This window comes from Semicossyphus pulcher, unplaced genomic scaffold (assembly GCF_022749685.1).
Source record: "Semicossyphus pulcher isolate SPU_LCO1_2020_fin unplaced genomic scaffold, fSemPul1.0.p SCAF_22, whole genome shotgun sequence".
NCBI classification, from domain to species: Eukaryota; Metazoa; Chordata; class Actinopteri; order Labriformes; family Labridae; genus Semicossyphus; species Semicossyphus pulcher.
Window position 1 is genome coordinate 9,920,983 of NW_027211696.1, and position 17,364 is coordinate 9,938,346.

A 17,364-nucleotide genomic window follows, 5' to 3' on the forward strand; every position below is an offset into this window, starting at 1 on the left:
GGAGGAGGGGTCTGGACGAAACCCTGCCGCGTCACAGTTGCCAGAGAGAGAAAGAGAGAGAGACGGAGCTCTCCCATACCGTCCGCTGCCGGAGTGGATCTCCCCTCACGCGCAGACACACACCCACCTAACTCACACACACACACGCACACACACTCACTCTCACACACTCACACACACACGCACTTTTGTTTGGAAATCAATTTTTTCTTCTCTCCTGCTTCGTGCGCTCCTACTTATGTTTGCGCTCACTCGTAGTTTGGTGGTGGTGGTGTGTGTGTGTTGGAGTTATGCTACTGTGTGCCAGCCATAAGGGCAGCCTAGACTAGGTGAGTACAATGTTGTTGTTATCGTACTTGACTGTACTCGATGCACATGGGGACATTTTGGAAGTTGCATGCAGCAAATCTGCAGCCTGAAGTGGTTTTATGTAAAGGATGCTGTTTGGATGTTTTCTCTTGACTCCTCTCCGTCTGTTGCACCCTCTCACTCTGCACTCTTCTGCGTTCAGTCTTCTTATTGTTAACTTTTTCTCTCATCGGTTTTGTAATATTCCTTGTCTGTGTGATTTTACTGCTGCTGACTTTACTTGTTATCCCTCTTTGTTGCTCTGTGCGTTCACTGTAATCTGCCAAATCTTATCTAATTTTCTCTCGCTGAGCTAAACTGAGAACAATTGCTTTCCCCAGAAGACCCCCGAAGGAGCTTAGTTTACCCCATTCAGTTGATTACCTTCAGTATGGGCCCACTTGTTTTGTACACAAATATGCACAAACCCGTTTATCTCGACACAGAGACACTCTCATACTCCCACATACTCGCTCCCTTCCCCGTCCTCCTTGGCGGCGCCCGCTCTCCTTTTGCTTATTCACGTAGTTCCGTTCTGGGTTATGAGGATGACGGTGATATCATAAGACGTTAGCTAACCCATCCCAATTTACACTGCTTGGCTGAACTAGGCTAATCTGCCTCATGCAACTTTAAAATTAGTTTTATGCTTCTGTGGATGGAACTGGGACAAGGGGGGTATCAGATTGGACTCAGCCAGCAGGAAACCATTACGAGCTCGCATGAGGGGATCCTGACGCGTACTCCAGGGTTACAGAGGCAAGCGGTTCTTTCAGCTGTGAGCTGATCGGCTGAGAGGTGTTGAACTAGAATTAAAAAATGTAAAAATGCTGAGAAAGCACAAAAAACACTTCAGTCCATTAATTTAAAGTGAGTTATTTTACAGCCCAAAAGTGGAAAACAGCATGCTTGGCTGTATTAATGAATGTACAATCTTCTTTCACAGTGGTAACACCGCCCCACTACTGTCTCATCTGATCCATGCGTGTGTGTTTGTGTCTGCATATGTGTATGTGTAAGTGTGAATGGGGGCTGCATACCCATGCATGCACATGTGTGCTACCAGCTGGCAGAATGTAGGCCATGCAGGCACTGCTGCACCGTGACATGCACTGGCAGGGAAATGACCAAATCCATTTAATTATCACTCTGCATGTCTGTCCACTCTCTCTCTGTTTGCTGTTTCTTTTTCCTACTGATATCCATATATTTAAAAAGAATTTCTGCATCTTTACCAATTCTATTTCATGCCTCTCCCTCTCACCGTCTCTGCTTTCTCAGGCACTACTTCTTCTTATTCACTCTGGCATCTTTGTCATTTGTCTGTTAGTCGTCAGTCCACCTCTTATGTAACCCGGCACTGTGGCAGAATGCAAAAAGGCTTTTACTAAACAAACCTGTGACAGCCGACAGAAGCTCCTGATCTTCAATATATACAGCTTATAATTAAGGTAAATCCTGCATTTGACGGCAGTGTGACGGGGCATAGTGGGGGAGTATACGGCCCCTCTTGTTCTAGTAATGATCCGGTTTAAAAGCTAATTCATCATATTTTCTGCATGTCATCGTTCCTCTCCTCTACCACGTCTTACTACTCTGGAGCAATAGTGTCACGGCAGCAATATTTAAAAAGGAACTGTGAATGTATCATTTTAGATTCTCCATAATTTATTAGCGCTCCAGCGCTGGTTGGGTACTTTCTACTCAGGTAACTGCATACATTAAAAGCTTATTAATAGTTTATTTAAAATAAAATCCATTCTGAAAGTAAACTGTTATTTTAAAGTGAGTTGAAAGTTGATTAATTTATTTGCAACTGAAAATAATCATACATTAATTTGCATATTATATTGGTGCCAGTGAGCAGGTCATTGGATGACCGTCAGGGTGTGTGTTCAGGCGTAGCTGCCCAGAAGGGACTGTAGTTTGTTGGGCTTGGGCTTGTTTGTTTGTCTGTCTTTGTTCAGGGCTTAGGGGGAATTATGGTATGCACTGTTTCAGGCAGGACCTCAGAGCTCTGGTTGAACATGGTGCAGCCTTCACTCTTACACCAGGCAGCACAAGAAGTAGAAGTTGCACGAGGGTGAAACATAAAATGTAATAAAGGAAACCAATAGGGATCATTAATAATATGTTGTACATGATATAAAGTCAATATTTCAAAGTCCTATATGCATGCAGAACGATTAGTTACTGAATGGTTAAGGATAAGGTGTAGGATTTAGTATTGGTTCCTTCACAGTATGGAAAAGTATGGAATTTGATTTGAGTTATTTCCAGGTCTGGATATGTATGGAAAAAAGAAAAGAGAGTATGGAAAATGGTCTTTCCAGACTATTATCCCTATTCTGTTTTAGAAAACATAAAATTCTGAATTTCTGAATATAAATTGATTGTACTGTGTGGGAGAGCATGGGCCAGAGTGAGCTTGATATCAAGGCACTCCTGAACGGCAGGGTTGGAGAATTGCAAGTTTTCCGAGTGCTGGCTCAAAAATGTCAAATATAAAGCCTGGCTGACTTAAGATTCCAAATTAGAAAAGAAAAATAGATGCAAACTTTGTCTAAAATCTCCAAAAACTGAATAACATTGCACCGTTTCAGCATGTTGCTGTGCACTGAACTTGTCTGGGTTTGGTGTTTATTTGTCTTCTGGCTATTATTTAGCAATGTAATAGCATAGCCAGAATGTAACATACATATTAAGAGTTTGCTTTTAAAACCATTAATTTACATAAAGAGCTAGCTGTTTGCACTTCGATGTCAAATATGGTCTGAAAAATCTACCGAGAAGGAAATTTGGACGTGGAAAAGTATGGAATTTTGAAATAGAAAATGTGTATGAACCCTGTGACATGCTTAGACAGGAAATGTGCCATGAAGCAGTTCGGTAAGCTTCCAATTAGTTCCAAGTTAAACAAGGTGAAGTTAAAGACCAGCTCCAGTCATGTTTTAAGACGTATAAAATGCTCTGCTTGAAATTATAAATTGTGTCTGAAACAAAATATGTTTAATTACCTTGTAAAAATCCTGTCAAGGCTCCTTCTTCTCCCTCATTAAAAATTCCAGAATCTGCGTAGTCCCCGCCCACTTTGCAAATTTTCCACGGAAACCAAACACGTCCCTGCCATCGTTTAGTGCCAACTTGTTGAAACTTAGCTAGCTTGAATAGTAGTAGTAATGCTAACGTCAGTAGTTAGTTTGCAAAAATTGCGATGACAGCAGGCTCGCACATCGCAGAAGTGGTTGCCATAGGTTACACGTAATGATACGCATAGCGTCACCCTGTACAAATAACAGGATTGGCTCCTTAGGTTTGCGACGTCTCAAACCTGCCAATCTGAAAACGTGTTGTTCAGCCTGTACTTGGTACACTGCACTTTAAAAGCCATGGCGATGACTGCTCATGTCGTCCCTGATATGTCTTGTAGCACATGAAAAACACCACATGGAGGGGGTCTTTAAAGCAGGATCACAATCAGATTATACATCAGTTGAGTTCATTTAATTGAGGATTAAAACTCACACTTTTACTTCCCAACGGACAGCAACAGCACCCATTCGTAGTCGGCCTTTATGTCGAATTTTGACATTGAAAATGTTCATAAAAAGACCATTTAGAACACGTATATTACAATTTTGACAAGCCAGGCTTCAGTCACAACTGTCTAAGTGACTTACATAACCAGAAACTTGGAGCAAAAGCAATTTTACAGCTGTTGTTGACCTCAAAGACAATTACTGCTAACAGCTAAACTGCTATAATCCTATAATTCCATGTCCACTTAAAAAGAAAGCCTCACTTTCAAAGCACACATCATCTGTTGAAACAAGTCCTTAAACAGGTCTGCTACATTAATCCAAGTTAATGTGCACACACTCTCACAAGGGGACAACTATTTGGATCAGTGTGTCTGACTAATCCCTCACACAGTGACCTGTGCCAGTTCTGATCCAGGACAGTGCCAGGCCAAAAATCCTGGGGGGCAGAGTTAAGTTGTACTGGGGAGCTGGCAGCACATGTGCATGTGATGTAGCAGCACACTGACCTAATAGCTGGCTCGGGGCATTCGATATTTAGGAAGAGGTTTGAACACACAAGTAGTTATTGGAATCTGGCTAAATTATAGGCGTATTTACTGGAAAATATACCTTTTAAAATGAATGATGAGAGCTAGTTTAATACCAAATCGTTCCAAGCCGTACTTCTCACACTCAATTGTACCAGACAGACTTTCCCGTGGCATCGTCCTCTTCCATAACAAAACCTACCCGCCCAGCGCTGACAGCTAATTACACTGCAGGGCGACAATAAAGGGGCTGCCATCTTAACTTTGCTTAACGCGAGTGGAGAGACTGAAATGCGGAGGCAGTGCGTGATTGGCAGCCAAACAACGTTTCTGAGATAAAGACTGACAGAGCAATTAGTGCTGATTTTCAGGACATGTTTTAGTACTACGCTGTCGTAGATTTTTACACAGTAATGCTGCACACAGCTCTTTAAGTCCTTGTTTAACGGTAGTAATAACAACACAGGATATAGGGATATTAGATGTAATATGGCAGGATATTTTTTAGGAGATTGGTCGAAAGAAGCAAGCGAATGTGTGAGAAACTCCCTCAGCTTTTTTTCGGCTTGCATAGTGTGTCATCAGAAACAACTGACCCGCAGTGACATGTACGTGTGTGTGTTTTTGACCATGGGTAATGCATTTCCCTCCAACAAGCTCACAATGTGGGTCAGGTGGTCTGTATATGCATGAAAGCAAAAATAGCAGAACAGCCATTGGGCTCGTGCTCAAAAAAAAAAAAAAAAAGTGTGTCATCTGCATCGTACACTTGTTTCACTTTTCATAATAGATGAATACCGTCCAGACGTACTGTACACACGCAAACACAGCCAGGTCTGCTCCAGATGGCATGCTGGGCCTTTAAATCGGCAGATTAAAATGTACACTGTGATTAAATTATATGGGACATGCTGGACGTGGACGTGCAGGAGGGAGGGGATTGTTTCTGTACTGTTATGGCGCTGGCTGTGAGTGTGTGTGACGTGCCATGCATCCGATGATTTGACCCCAGGCTTATTCCCCACTTGACCTGAAGTTTAGCATTTGGCACAATAGCTCAAACTCTCAGCTACCATGTACCTTCTGCGCCTAATTGACACTGTCAGCTGTGCTGATTTGAGCTTCATTTCCTGTCATAGACGATTTATTCTAAATATTTAATTCCATTTTTGAAAACATTTCGGTGGGGGAAAATTAAACGCTGGATTGTCATCAGCACCTCAAATTACTGCTCTGCTTTTTTGTCAACATTCAAATAAATCAAGTGTGATTTATAGTATAGTAAATCACTATACTATACTGCAATAAATGCAGTGTAGTAAACTTAGCATATTAAAAAGGCCCTTGAATACCCAGGTGTTTCCACTTACCCTGGCTAATTAGCCCTCTTCTCATGTTGAAGATGTTTGGAGCTCTTAAGGACGTAACCAAACCTCTTGAACCAATCCTGCCTTCGAATGGAACTCGTTAGCTTGTGGTTTCCACGTGGGAGGTCATGTACACGATATGCTTGCTGTTCATGTGTTTTAAGTCATGAGAAAACTGCTGCCAACATGAACACCAAAGTAGTGTTACTGTCTCTGTTAAGAAGCAGCCGAGGCTAACGATTAAGGAAGCTAGGAAGCGGGTAACTCAGTGCATTAAATCGTGAGTTAAAGGGGCCATATCTTTTAAGTGATATTCTCAAATTTTCATGGGTTTCACGTTTTTGGAAAAACTGAAAACTGCATAATTCCGTGCTTTTCCAGAATGACATCTTTAAAAAGGTAGCCTCTGAACAGCCGCATGTTTCTACGTAGAACCTTGCTGTCACTGAAATCGACCAATCGTCATTCACCGTCATTCACCTCAGGCTGCCTTCTTGCACTAGCTTGTTCCTCCTGGTGATTCTGGTTCGTACATAAGAGGCGGAATAGCCGATCCTAGAGCAGCCATGCAACTTTGGAGTGACAGTGCAGTGTGGCTGCTCTCCCACGTGGGATCGCACATGTGGGGGAGGAGCGACGCAGTCAGCCAATCGTGGCTAAGGTCTAACCTTTGAATGGCAAAGCGGCTTGTTCGTTTTAGGAGGAAGGAGAGGCTCCAGAATATAATTAGAATATGTATACAATTTTTAAAACAAAGCAAACTTTACCAACGTGATTCAAAAACACATTATAACAATAGATAATTGATTGCACTGCTAAAATATGTCCCCTTTAAATATACTGACTCATCATTCACCAAAACTTCCATGGTCTCTACCACTTCATGAAAACATCAGCAGTAACAAACTTTATAAATTTCAACTTACGAGGTTTTGAATTTCATAAAAGTTGGACATTCATATTCATTTTTTTAATGTGAGACAGTAAACAAGATCCAATTTAAATGAACCAACTGTAAAATAAACAGTAAAGTATAGTGAGCATATTCTAAGGCCGTTGCATACCCACACAGGTGTTTTCACCTGAGGCTAATTAGACCTCTGCACAACACTAATTAGCCAGAAGTGAAAACACCTGTGCCCTACAAAGTGGGCAGAGCTACTTATGATGTCACCAAACTTCAGGAACCTATAGCAGGAAAGCAGAAGAGACTTTGACATCCCACAGCTGGAAAAACAGCTGTGAAAATGATAAAGTTAACGATGGCTGAATTCATTTTAGCTACTTCAGGTCATGTCTACACGTCCCTCCATCGTTTCCAAAAAAAACCCCCCGTCCATACGAAAAGGCAAAAACACAACAGAAAAGCTGTCATGAGAATGCCACACCAACAGGCGGCGATTTAACCCGGTCATGCAAAGAAGAACAAGAAAACCGCGGCCATCCAAAAGTCTGAAAAAATCTCTTGCCGGAAGATTGCATCCTGACGCCTCTGTTCCTCAATATAGTGGACGAGTAACTTATGTGTAAACATGTAAAAAGTCCTGTTATCAACGTTGGAAGCATCACTGTTTTTGTCACGTCCGTCATTTTGCAAGGAATGTCGCCTCATTTGTGACGCCTCGCAAAGGAGATAACGGCGCACAGCCTGATGACACGAGCCAAAAACGCTGTTTACCCCGTCTTCATTTCTCCACGTGGAAACGGAGTTCCTAAAAGTCTTCACCCTGGACGTAGTTTTACTAAAGATCCGTTTTCAGTGACCTAAAACGGCATTTGTGTGTGGACGAAAGTCCAAGACGCAGAGAAAAAGCTATGTTTTGAGGAAGACCCGTGTTCGTGTAGACATGGCTTCAGTGTCAGGAGCCCGTTATTGTAGATGCTGGCTCACTGTCACACTGTTAAGGCTTAGTGGGATACTTGGCCATAATGTAATTAGTAACACCTGTGCTTTTTGTAGTGTGAAAAAAGCCTTGTGATAGGTGTAGTTTCTCCAACTCTAACTGGCACTACAAAACTAATAGGAGGGTCAGAACCAACACAAGGAGCTGGACTCAGAAGAAGGTCTGACTCACTCCATCAGACTATTATGAAGTATAAGTCTCACATGAGCTGCATTAGAAAGAGAAAAAGGTGATTGGTGGACCTTGTGTTTCTTGTCATTCAGAGAGTGTTACTTTAAAGAGGGGTTATTATGCTGTTGCACATTATAAGACATATACAGTATATAATGTTACAATGTTGGATGTCCATACTAAACGTGGGTGAAGTTTCAAACCTGTTGGTAAAAGTATGTTGGAGTAATCCCCTGCTAAAAAAGGCTGCTGTGAACGCTTGCTTTCAGACAGACTTCGCCAGACGTTTCACTTTGTGATGTCACAAAGTGGAGGAACTCTATAGTTGGGCATTTGCCCGAGACACAGCCGCGTTTCTTTGGCTGTGACTTTACTTTTACAATGGACAAGAGGCAAACACTGAGTTCTGCCCCTTGGAGGCTTTGGAGAGCTGCCCAATCAGAAGAAGGCAGGGTTTCTTAAAGAGACAGAGCTGACTGAGCCGTTTCAGGCGAGGCTGTATGAGGGCCTGCTCAGAGCACCATTGTGAGAAAAAATAAGAGTTGTTTTAACTGTACATAATGCTAAGCTACTCCACAGGTATTACAGAGTGAAATATGAACCTTGACTTGAGCATAATACCCCCCCTTTAATTAAGTGACATACAGCCTGAAACCAAGCCCAGTTTATAAGAGAACAGACAATCTCTGAGAATGTGGTGCATAATGAAGTAAACTATAAACCTGTTGATGATTTCCAAGTTGTTGCTTCTGCTTCTCAATACACGCAGGAAACGTTTCAGTGATCATTGGTGATGACCTGCACAGGAAGGTGGCAGTCTTTCCAAGCAGAGGCTTGATGTTTGAAGGGGGAGGCGGACATTCAGTCTCAGACACGCGCGGTTAATGCTGCCACCTACTATCCAAACTCGAGCATAAATCTGAGCAGACTGCCAGCCTCCAAATAGTCACACTCTTTAATCTCCAGTGGGCGGACACTTCCGCGTGTTGGGGTCAGAAGCAATGAACCTCGACGGCTGAAAGTCGTCATGGACACAAAGTTAATTTGAATTAATTTTATGATGGGCTGATAGGTTGAGCCTGTCAAAGGTAGGCGGAACTAAGTAGGCATGACTTGAGGGAGAGTGACTGCCAATAAGAGACGCACTCATGTGGGGAAAAAACATGCTCCCGTCCTGCCCTTTTCAAGCATCCCTGCAGTAATATACATATTCTGATCAGGTGTCAGAACCAATGCTTAGAGTTGGATGACTAAATGTTATACTAAAAAGTACATGGAAGAAATAGTGAATGATCTGGTGAATTCGGATGCACGATTCAAGATGGATATGAAATTGCATCCCAGCATTCCAATATTTCTATTTGTTCCCCTTTAAATCCCTTTCACAAATCTCTTTCCGAGACAATCATTCAACACTTTGAGTAAGCACACAGCAGACATAATCCTTTCTGCCTGCGCTGCCTTGCTTACAATGGAAGCAGAAACAGAAAATGAAATGCGTCATTCACTACTAAACGGCTATCCGGAACGGCTAAAAGTTGTCACATTGTCTCGTTTCGTAAGGCATCGTGCAGTTAGTGAGTCAGTTGCTCAGGGGTTGCAGAGATCAGGCAGAACATCTTTCATACTTGATCTGTTTTTTACTCTTGTGTCATGTCTTAAATGTTTCAGGCTTTGGGCTGGTAGTGTGCAAATAACTCATGCATAAAACAAATGCGATCCTCCGAGGGATCAAATTGTATGTGTTGAACATGTACAGTACATTACCTGGGCATCCATTTACAAGTAAGATAAGGTATGCATGTATGGCCTACTTTTGTGCTCTCCACGGCATGAAACAGAAGGGATCAAAAAACTAAAAGAGGCAACTTATAATATATAAAGTAACTGTTCAATGAAAACCACCCTCTAATGCTTATTGTTATGATTCTGCTGAGAGTGTGTCTGAGCTTTGTTGATTCAGATGGCGTTTTAAGCTACACGCTTCCTCCTGCAAACCACCTGGTAAGCTGCATCCTTAAAGATTTGTGTTGCGGCGAGTTCCTCTAAAACAAAAGAAGTAACAAGAGACATTTTTAAGGCGTCTGTAATTATCAGATGTATGAAGTCCGACTTAAATCCAACTGTAGTCAAAGTTTGGGTCGGCTCCCGGCTCTGTGAGGCTGCCCACATTAGCATGAAGCTAGCATGTTTGAGGGGTATAAAGTTGACCCTTTTGACCATATTAGCAGCATTAGTTAGCTAACAATTACTCATAGCACTAAACGTAAGGCACAGCTATTGGGGCAGAAACACTACATACGTTTTAATAAGGTTGGTAATGCTTTAGTCCCTACCAGCAGATCAAGTTAATCATTTTTGTTAATATAGCACCAAATAATAACAAAAGATATCTCATGTCGCTATACATACGGCAAAACCAGACTCAATAGTGACAGGCCATCTGCCTCGACAAGTTGTCAATTAACTTTTTGCTGATGAACCTTTTTTTAACTTAACAGACATTTAATTATTTTTCAGACAATATACGTCCCGACTGTAAATTCAGTGATTGAGCGGTGGTCTTTTCCTTTTCAAATACACCTACGTCTGTCGCTGTTTTAAAGCTTGTAAAAAGTCATTTAGTAATGTCGACCATTTTGTGACGCTACATCATTAATAACAAGCCTCATCCACACGCGCCTCAAGTGCTGTGAAACCTGAAATGCGAGAGAAAATATTTAACTTTTGTGACTCAAGAAAACATACTGCTGATGAAGACAGTCAAAATAGCAGACAGAGAGAAACAGACAGAAAGAGGGGGGCCGGACAAGCAGCTGTGTGCAGAGAGAGAAGAGGTGTGCTGAAAGGAATCAAAGTGATCAGATTAAAGTAGTTTGTGAAGATATCAGAAGAGGTGAACAGGTCAGATATAACCATCTAGAAACAGACTGAGTAAGTCTACATGTGATGTGGTGCCTAAACATGGCTGCTAACGATTAAAATACTAAAGAAATATTCCTTTGCAGATGTTTTATTTAGCAGGAAAAGCACCCAGTATGTTTGTTAGGCCTCAAGGATACTCACAGTGGGTCTGGAAAGAATTGCTGAGTGTAAACACAACTTTTGTTTGTTTACAAGAAAACTTGTTTTACTTACCCAAATTGCCAAATATGCCTACATTAGATATATATGTGATCAAATGATGATATAATTATTTATTTAGTTGTTTTTCCTTACTGGTACCTATTATATCTAGTTACGCATTTTCCCTCAATCTGTTCAAATTAAATATAACATTTCAAACAATCTTGTATCTCTGTTTACTTGAGGCTGTTTTGCACCAAACGTCAGTCATGCTGCATTATTCAGACCTCCAGTGGTTTGTGTGCATAGTTGTTTTGCACTTATGTGATTTTCTCCGTTACTCTGATCTCTATATAAACTCCTCCTTGCTGTTTGTCTTTGTGCAGAAACTGACTTCTGTAGAAAGCTCGCTCATACACAAACCCTTGTCGCTCATACACAAACCCTTGTTAATAACAGTCCACTTGAGTTAAATAAATCAAAGCTGTTATCTGTGCAAAAAACATGGAGATCTCAAATGTTCTGTAGATTTGTAAATTAAAGGTTTGTTCTATTGGAGAAGTACATAGTTAAAGTCTTTCCAACATTCACAGTGAGTCAGGAGTCATTAAGCCATTTAGCAACATTTTTCAGTCCCTTTGTTAACTTTGTGGTAACTTCTAATGCGTTTTTCACGTGTGTGAATAGCATGGTATCATCTGCATACATCATAATTTTAATATAATTTCAAACAGACGGGCGATCATGTATATATATACTGAAGAGCAGTGGTCCTAACATCGAACCCTGTGGCACTCCCATGGTACAGGTTTTTACGGTTGACAATTTGTTATTCACACACATTATTACAAACAGGAGATCAGTATATATATAAAGAAGAGCAGTGGTCCTAACATCGAACCTTGTGGCACTCCCATGGTACAGGTTTTTAGGGGTGATAATTTGTTGTTTACTGGCACACATCATGACAAACAGACGGGAGATCAGTTATATATACATACATACATATATATATATTTATATACTGTATATATAATGAAGAGCAGTGGTCCTAACATTGAACCTTGTGGCACTCCCATGGTACAGGTTTTTAGGGGTGATAATTTGTTGTTTATTCGCACACATCATGACAAACAGACAGGAGATCAGTTATATATACATACATATTTATATATATATATATATATTTATATACTATATATATAATGAAGAGCAGTGGTCCTAATATTGAACCTTGTGGTACTCCCATGGTACAGGTTTTTAGTGGTGATAATTTGTTGTTTATTTACACACACTGTCGCACAAAAAGTTATTAACTAACGGTTCAACTTCACTGACATTTTACCTACTTTAATCTGACTTTTTGCAAAAGTCATATGTATTTTATTGTTGTCATCATCTCAAAGACAAATGTGCTAATTGATTGACAACCTGAGCAACAGTTTGAAGCATACAATCCTAAATAGTTACCTTTTTCATTCTGACTTTTCATTCTGACTGATTCTTAATCATTTCTTGATCTTAAGAGACCCAAGCAGTGAATTAGAGGCAGTGTCCTCCCATCTTGGCTTTTCCACCCTCTCCATCAAGTGTTTATTTGTTTGTGGGCGACAGGAGGTGAAAAGAGGGTCTGGGTGTCAAGTGAGTGAGTGGTGCATTGAAGGAGTTGGGCAGAGTCGAGGGCTTTTAATGTTTTTGGCAGATCTGAGACTGACGCTGACTCTGCGGAAGACTGCCAATACCTTTTGATTTCTTTTTCTTTACTCTTGTCTTTTGAACGTCTTAATTTTCTGAGTCAGTCTGGTTTTTTCTCATTCCCTGAATTTCTCTCATGTAGACTTTTCCCACTGTTTCCATCTCTTCTCCCTCCCTATTTCCCTCAGTTTTTGTGTCAGTCATGCTGCATGTTTCTCGTTGCCAGCTGCTCCACATCTCTCCCCTCATATGCCCTGTGTTACTGATGGCTTACCCACACAAAAGGCTCCTCGCCTGGGCTTGATGCCAGCCAGGTTAGCCCCTCTCCCCTGCTGGACCCCTGTGGGTTTCAGATTCACAAGTGACAGAACCACTTAAAAAACAAAAGAAAAGGCTCTGGATTTCCATGGCAGCTACATCTATGGGGTTGGGCCCTTTACTCTGGGGTTAAACTATAGAGTTAGGGGATTAATTTTTGCAAGTGGACTGTCTTTCTTAATAAGAATTTTTTACTCCATGTTAAAGTTTATATTTTCTCGTTACAGCTTTTAGTATCAAGTCAGCTGTTTCAGATATTTGTACAATATAATTTTTTAGATAATTTAGCATTTTGTGGCAAAAACAAAAGACAAATTATTAAAGTATTAAGGAGTATTTATATATGTTTTAAAACATGTTTACTTAAACATCTAAACACTGTGTCTTGACTTTTATCCTTGTGAGCATTCTGGGGGTTTTAGGACATTTTGAATATTTTTTTTTGTGATTAATGGAGGTTAAATTAAATATGACAGTCATAAGCCTTTATATACATTCATAGTCTTCAGTCTTCAAGTACCCACCCTGCTCCCTATATGACACATGGGTAGAAAATTACGAATATGAATAACTTCAATACACATTGATATCAAATTTAAAAAAAACTCACTCAGCAAAAAAAAAATATATATATATATCTATATCTTTTTTTTTTTTTTTTTGCTGAGTGATTTTTAAAAAAAAATTGATATCAATGTGTATTGAAGTTATTAATATAGATATATATATTTTTATTTTTATTTTTTATTTATATATATATATATATATATATATATATATATATATATTTTTTTTTTTATCAATCATAAAGCAGTTTTGAGTCTGGTATGATTCGGTTAAGGCACAGAAACAAGTTGGTTACAGGGTGGGAGAAGATCTTCAACTACTTACATTAAAACACATATTCATTAGGGTGAAGATAACTACTAAAGTTTACGGGACCGTTGTAGTCGCGGTTTATGGTTAAAAGAAACTAATGTTGAGTGTTGGTTTAAAACAGGAAACAAACAGCAATCCCATGAGGTAACGGCCTGCTGTTGTTGACCAACTCATCCACCCTGACCTCCTCCCTATGTCGTTTTTGGCTCTTATATAACGTCACCAAACTTCCCCCTTTGCTCCCAATGGACCAGAGTCTTAATTACCATTTCTGCTCGAATGCATTTACAACAGACTGATACAGTTGGTTTTGTTTAGGAAGGAAAGGAGGAGTTAGTTAAAAGTTAAAAATTCACATTTTACTCTCAAGCTTTGGAAAACAATTATTTACAAAGCATCTTGAAGCTTCTATTTCAGGCAGCAGTAAATACATTAAAGACGGTAACTGGGTTTAACATTTCTTCCAGCATGAATGTGACATAATGTAATGCAGTGTAAAAATGCGTTTTCCTACTTTAAAGCCACTTAAGTGGACATTTCAAGGTATTTAATGTGATTATTCCAACCTGGCGTGAGCTTAACAGAGGGACTCTTCTTCTCTTAAACTCTTTGACTTGTGTCGGGGGCTGTTTGGACTTTGTTGGCAGAGTTTGGAAAATAACATTTCACAGTCTGGGAGTAGGATAATTTCTCTCCTATGGTGACGGAGGTAGGGGTGTGATGAAAGACTAGAGAGAGAAGAGAGAGATAAAAGGGAGGATGGGAGCACCAAACAGAAGAATGAGGTCGGGGTTTGGATGGAGGGAGGGGGGCATTCGGGTTGTTTTGTGTGAAGTTTGTGAGAGAGAGAAAGCGAGGACAGAAAATAATAAGGAAATATATGTTAAATGAAGAATGTACACAGAAGGAAATGTAGAGAGGAAAAGAGAGAAAGAGAGAGAGAGGGGGAGATGTGCATTGTGGCCCAAAGCTGAATGCCGCCTTTATGAGCAATAGTTAAAAGGACACTGAGGCGTGAGTCCCTGTAACCATAGTTACTTCCCAGGAGCCCTGTGACGGACGGATAATAGAGTGAGAGAGGAGTTCCTTTTCTCTTCTTCACCCCTCCCTCCTTCCCTCCCTCCTTCCCTCTCACTTGTTCCCACTTCCACTCCTCTCTCGGCCAGTTTGTTGGATCCTCGCATCTTACGGGGGGAATTTCCTTAACCCGGCTGCCCTGGTTCTCCTCTCTGTTTTTTTTTTATTTTGCCTTTTATGTGAAGTTTGAATCCCAGCCCGGCTAACGGCTGCTGCAGACAACTGTTGCCGTAATTGCTTGTTGTTATCTTTCCCAGTCACTTTTATGGACTCTCAGAACTGTTGGAGGACTTTATTTTTGTGCATCCAGAGGGCTGTTTTGCGTTGGCAGAGAGGGAAATGTGCTCCAAAGGCACTGTCTCAGCCCGTGATTCCTTTGTCTACATTTCAGAGGCTGTGCTGTCAAACCATGGTGCTGCCCCCGAGACCAATCGCCCTGAGAATATGCAATGCTTAACAGTGAGTACAATCAAACTTACTTTTTCTGTGTGTGTCTGTGTGTGCATGTAAACCTTAAAATCCTATATATATTTGGCTTTTTATGCTCTTTATGTGGGTGCATGTATGAAAATTGAATGAACTGAAACTCTAACACAGTAACTGTTTTTTCGAAGTTTTCGTTAGGGATGCACAATATTATCTGCACGTTATCGGTATCTGTAGATAATGGCTTGAAAATGACATATCAGCATCGACAGATATGTCATTTTTCTGCCGATATTTTCCACCGATAAAACAACGCTTTAGTTATATCTATATGCTCAATGATTCCCTAAAGAAGCTTGACGTAATGCTACTATTAACCCGGCGCGAGTGTGCGCACACATTGCCTGCGCAAAGTTAGCAACAGTATACAAATAAAGACTAAAAAGTCCCAGAAACTCGAGCCAATGAATAGAAGTTAAACAACTTTCACAACTCTTAACTAGCTAACAGTTAGCTCACATTCTTGTCATTTTACCGGGCTTAACAACATCAAACATGCCGAAAATACACTCGCAGCCAAAGCCGACACTAACAGAGAGTAACATAAACATCAGTGCAAAACTAGCTTACATATTCATGGACGCACACATGATAAAAAGAGTCTGTCAGCAATTGCCGCTGTCTCTGTAGTAGGTGCAATAAACAGGTCCGGGCATGTCTCCCTCACTGCCGTGTTTCGGGGCATGCTGCGTTCAGGTGCGCTCAGAAACGTGACTTTTTGTACAACGCCTCTTCCATCAAGCGTGAAGAAAGGTGCAAGATGTTTGCGGTTTTGGCCACGACAATAAGAGTAGGCATGATATCAGTTCCACTACATAGGAGACTTGATGTTCTCTGCATTAGGTGGAAAAGAACATGTATCGGTGCCTAATATATCGTTATCGAAATCGGCAAAAAGGGTTGGAAAATATCAGCATATTGGATATATGCAATCCCTAGTTTTTGTCACTGCCTCTCTGTGCTCACCTCCTCGATCACTGTGCTTTTTATTTTGTACATTTCCCTCGACTCTCCACAATGAATAGAAAGCCCTGTGTTTAACACACATAAAGCAACTGACCCGTGATATTGCACCAATGCCAACAAACTCATCATGCATAAACATGCCTTCAGTAAGATATTTACTGCATGAATTCCATGTTACACGTCCTCGGCAGCCATAGCAACTAATTGAATCATGCGTTTGGAGCTCTGAGCGCTGAACGGAGCAAGATGTCGTTTCTTGAAAGACGATGTTTGTCGAGAAAAAAAAAAGCTGACTTTGCGTGAGTCACATGTGGAGCAGAATGATTGCTTGTCATGAGAAAAGGGGAACCAGTGGAGCCAGTTTGTTTCTTATCTGACTTCTCTTTACAGTCCATTTTTTAATTTGCACATTGTTGACTGTAGCCATGGATTAATTAAAAATGAATGTGGAGGCCCACTTAAACTGTTTACAGAGACATTGGAGCGTGACTGATGATACCTTTACCCCTTTTACAGCAGGGAATAGGAAGCGGTGATTATTGAAGTCAGTATTTGCTTGACAACAGCAGCAATAATGGCGAAAACAAGAGGGACATATTTAAAGACATCAGTGGTCAAAAGTATGGTTACATAATGGTTGCAAAAATGGCAAAAGCACATACATTACTTCCCCTGTTTCTCCCCTGTTTGGAGCGCTTAATCCCCAATGAGCTGCACTCTTTATCTTTGCTGTTGGCATTGGGAGTGACGAGGACAACCGTATGCTACCTTGTTAACATTACATATGCTATTGCCAGCCAGTGTTGAGCTCAGCTGTGAGGATGTTTCATGTAAGAGGTAGAGATGTTCGGATACCATCTTTTCCTTCCCGATACCGATTCGAGTATCGGCTGATATCTAGTCCGCCGCCAATACTAGTGCGATTACAAACATGTACACAATATTGGTTGAAAAACACTGATTGCTGATTGAACTCTCTCTTGTAACACCATAGTTCGACTGATTTTTGTGGGGTAAT

The 17,364-nt window shown here is 40.8% G+C and overlaps 1 protein-coding gene across 2 annotated transcripts in view; it reads left to right on the forward strand.

Moving 5' to 3' along the window:
* Nucleotides 1-257: 257 nt before the first annotated feature.
* rgs3a (regulator of G protein signaling 3a) overlaps nt 258-17,364 on the forward strand; it is a 145,432-nt gene continuing 128,325 nt past the window's right edge. The window contains exons 1-2 of one of the 2 annotated variants that reach the window (XM_069672920.1): nt 258-329; nt 15,286-15,353. In XM_069672920.1, coding sequence (XP_069529021.1) covers nt 15,339-15,353 — 15 coding nt within the window. In that variant the 5' untranslated portion in view covers nt 258-329; nt 15,286-15,338. Of the gene's footprint in view, nt 330-15,194; nt 15,354-17,364 lie in introns of those variants that run through there. The other variant, XM_069672919.1, reaches the window with a different exon arrangement.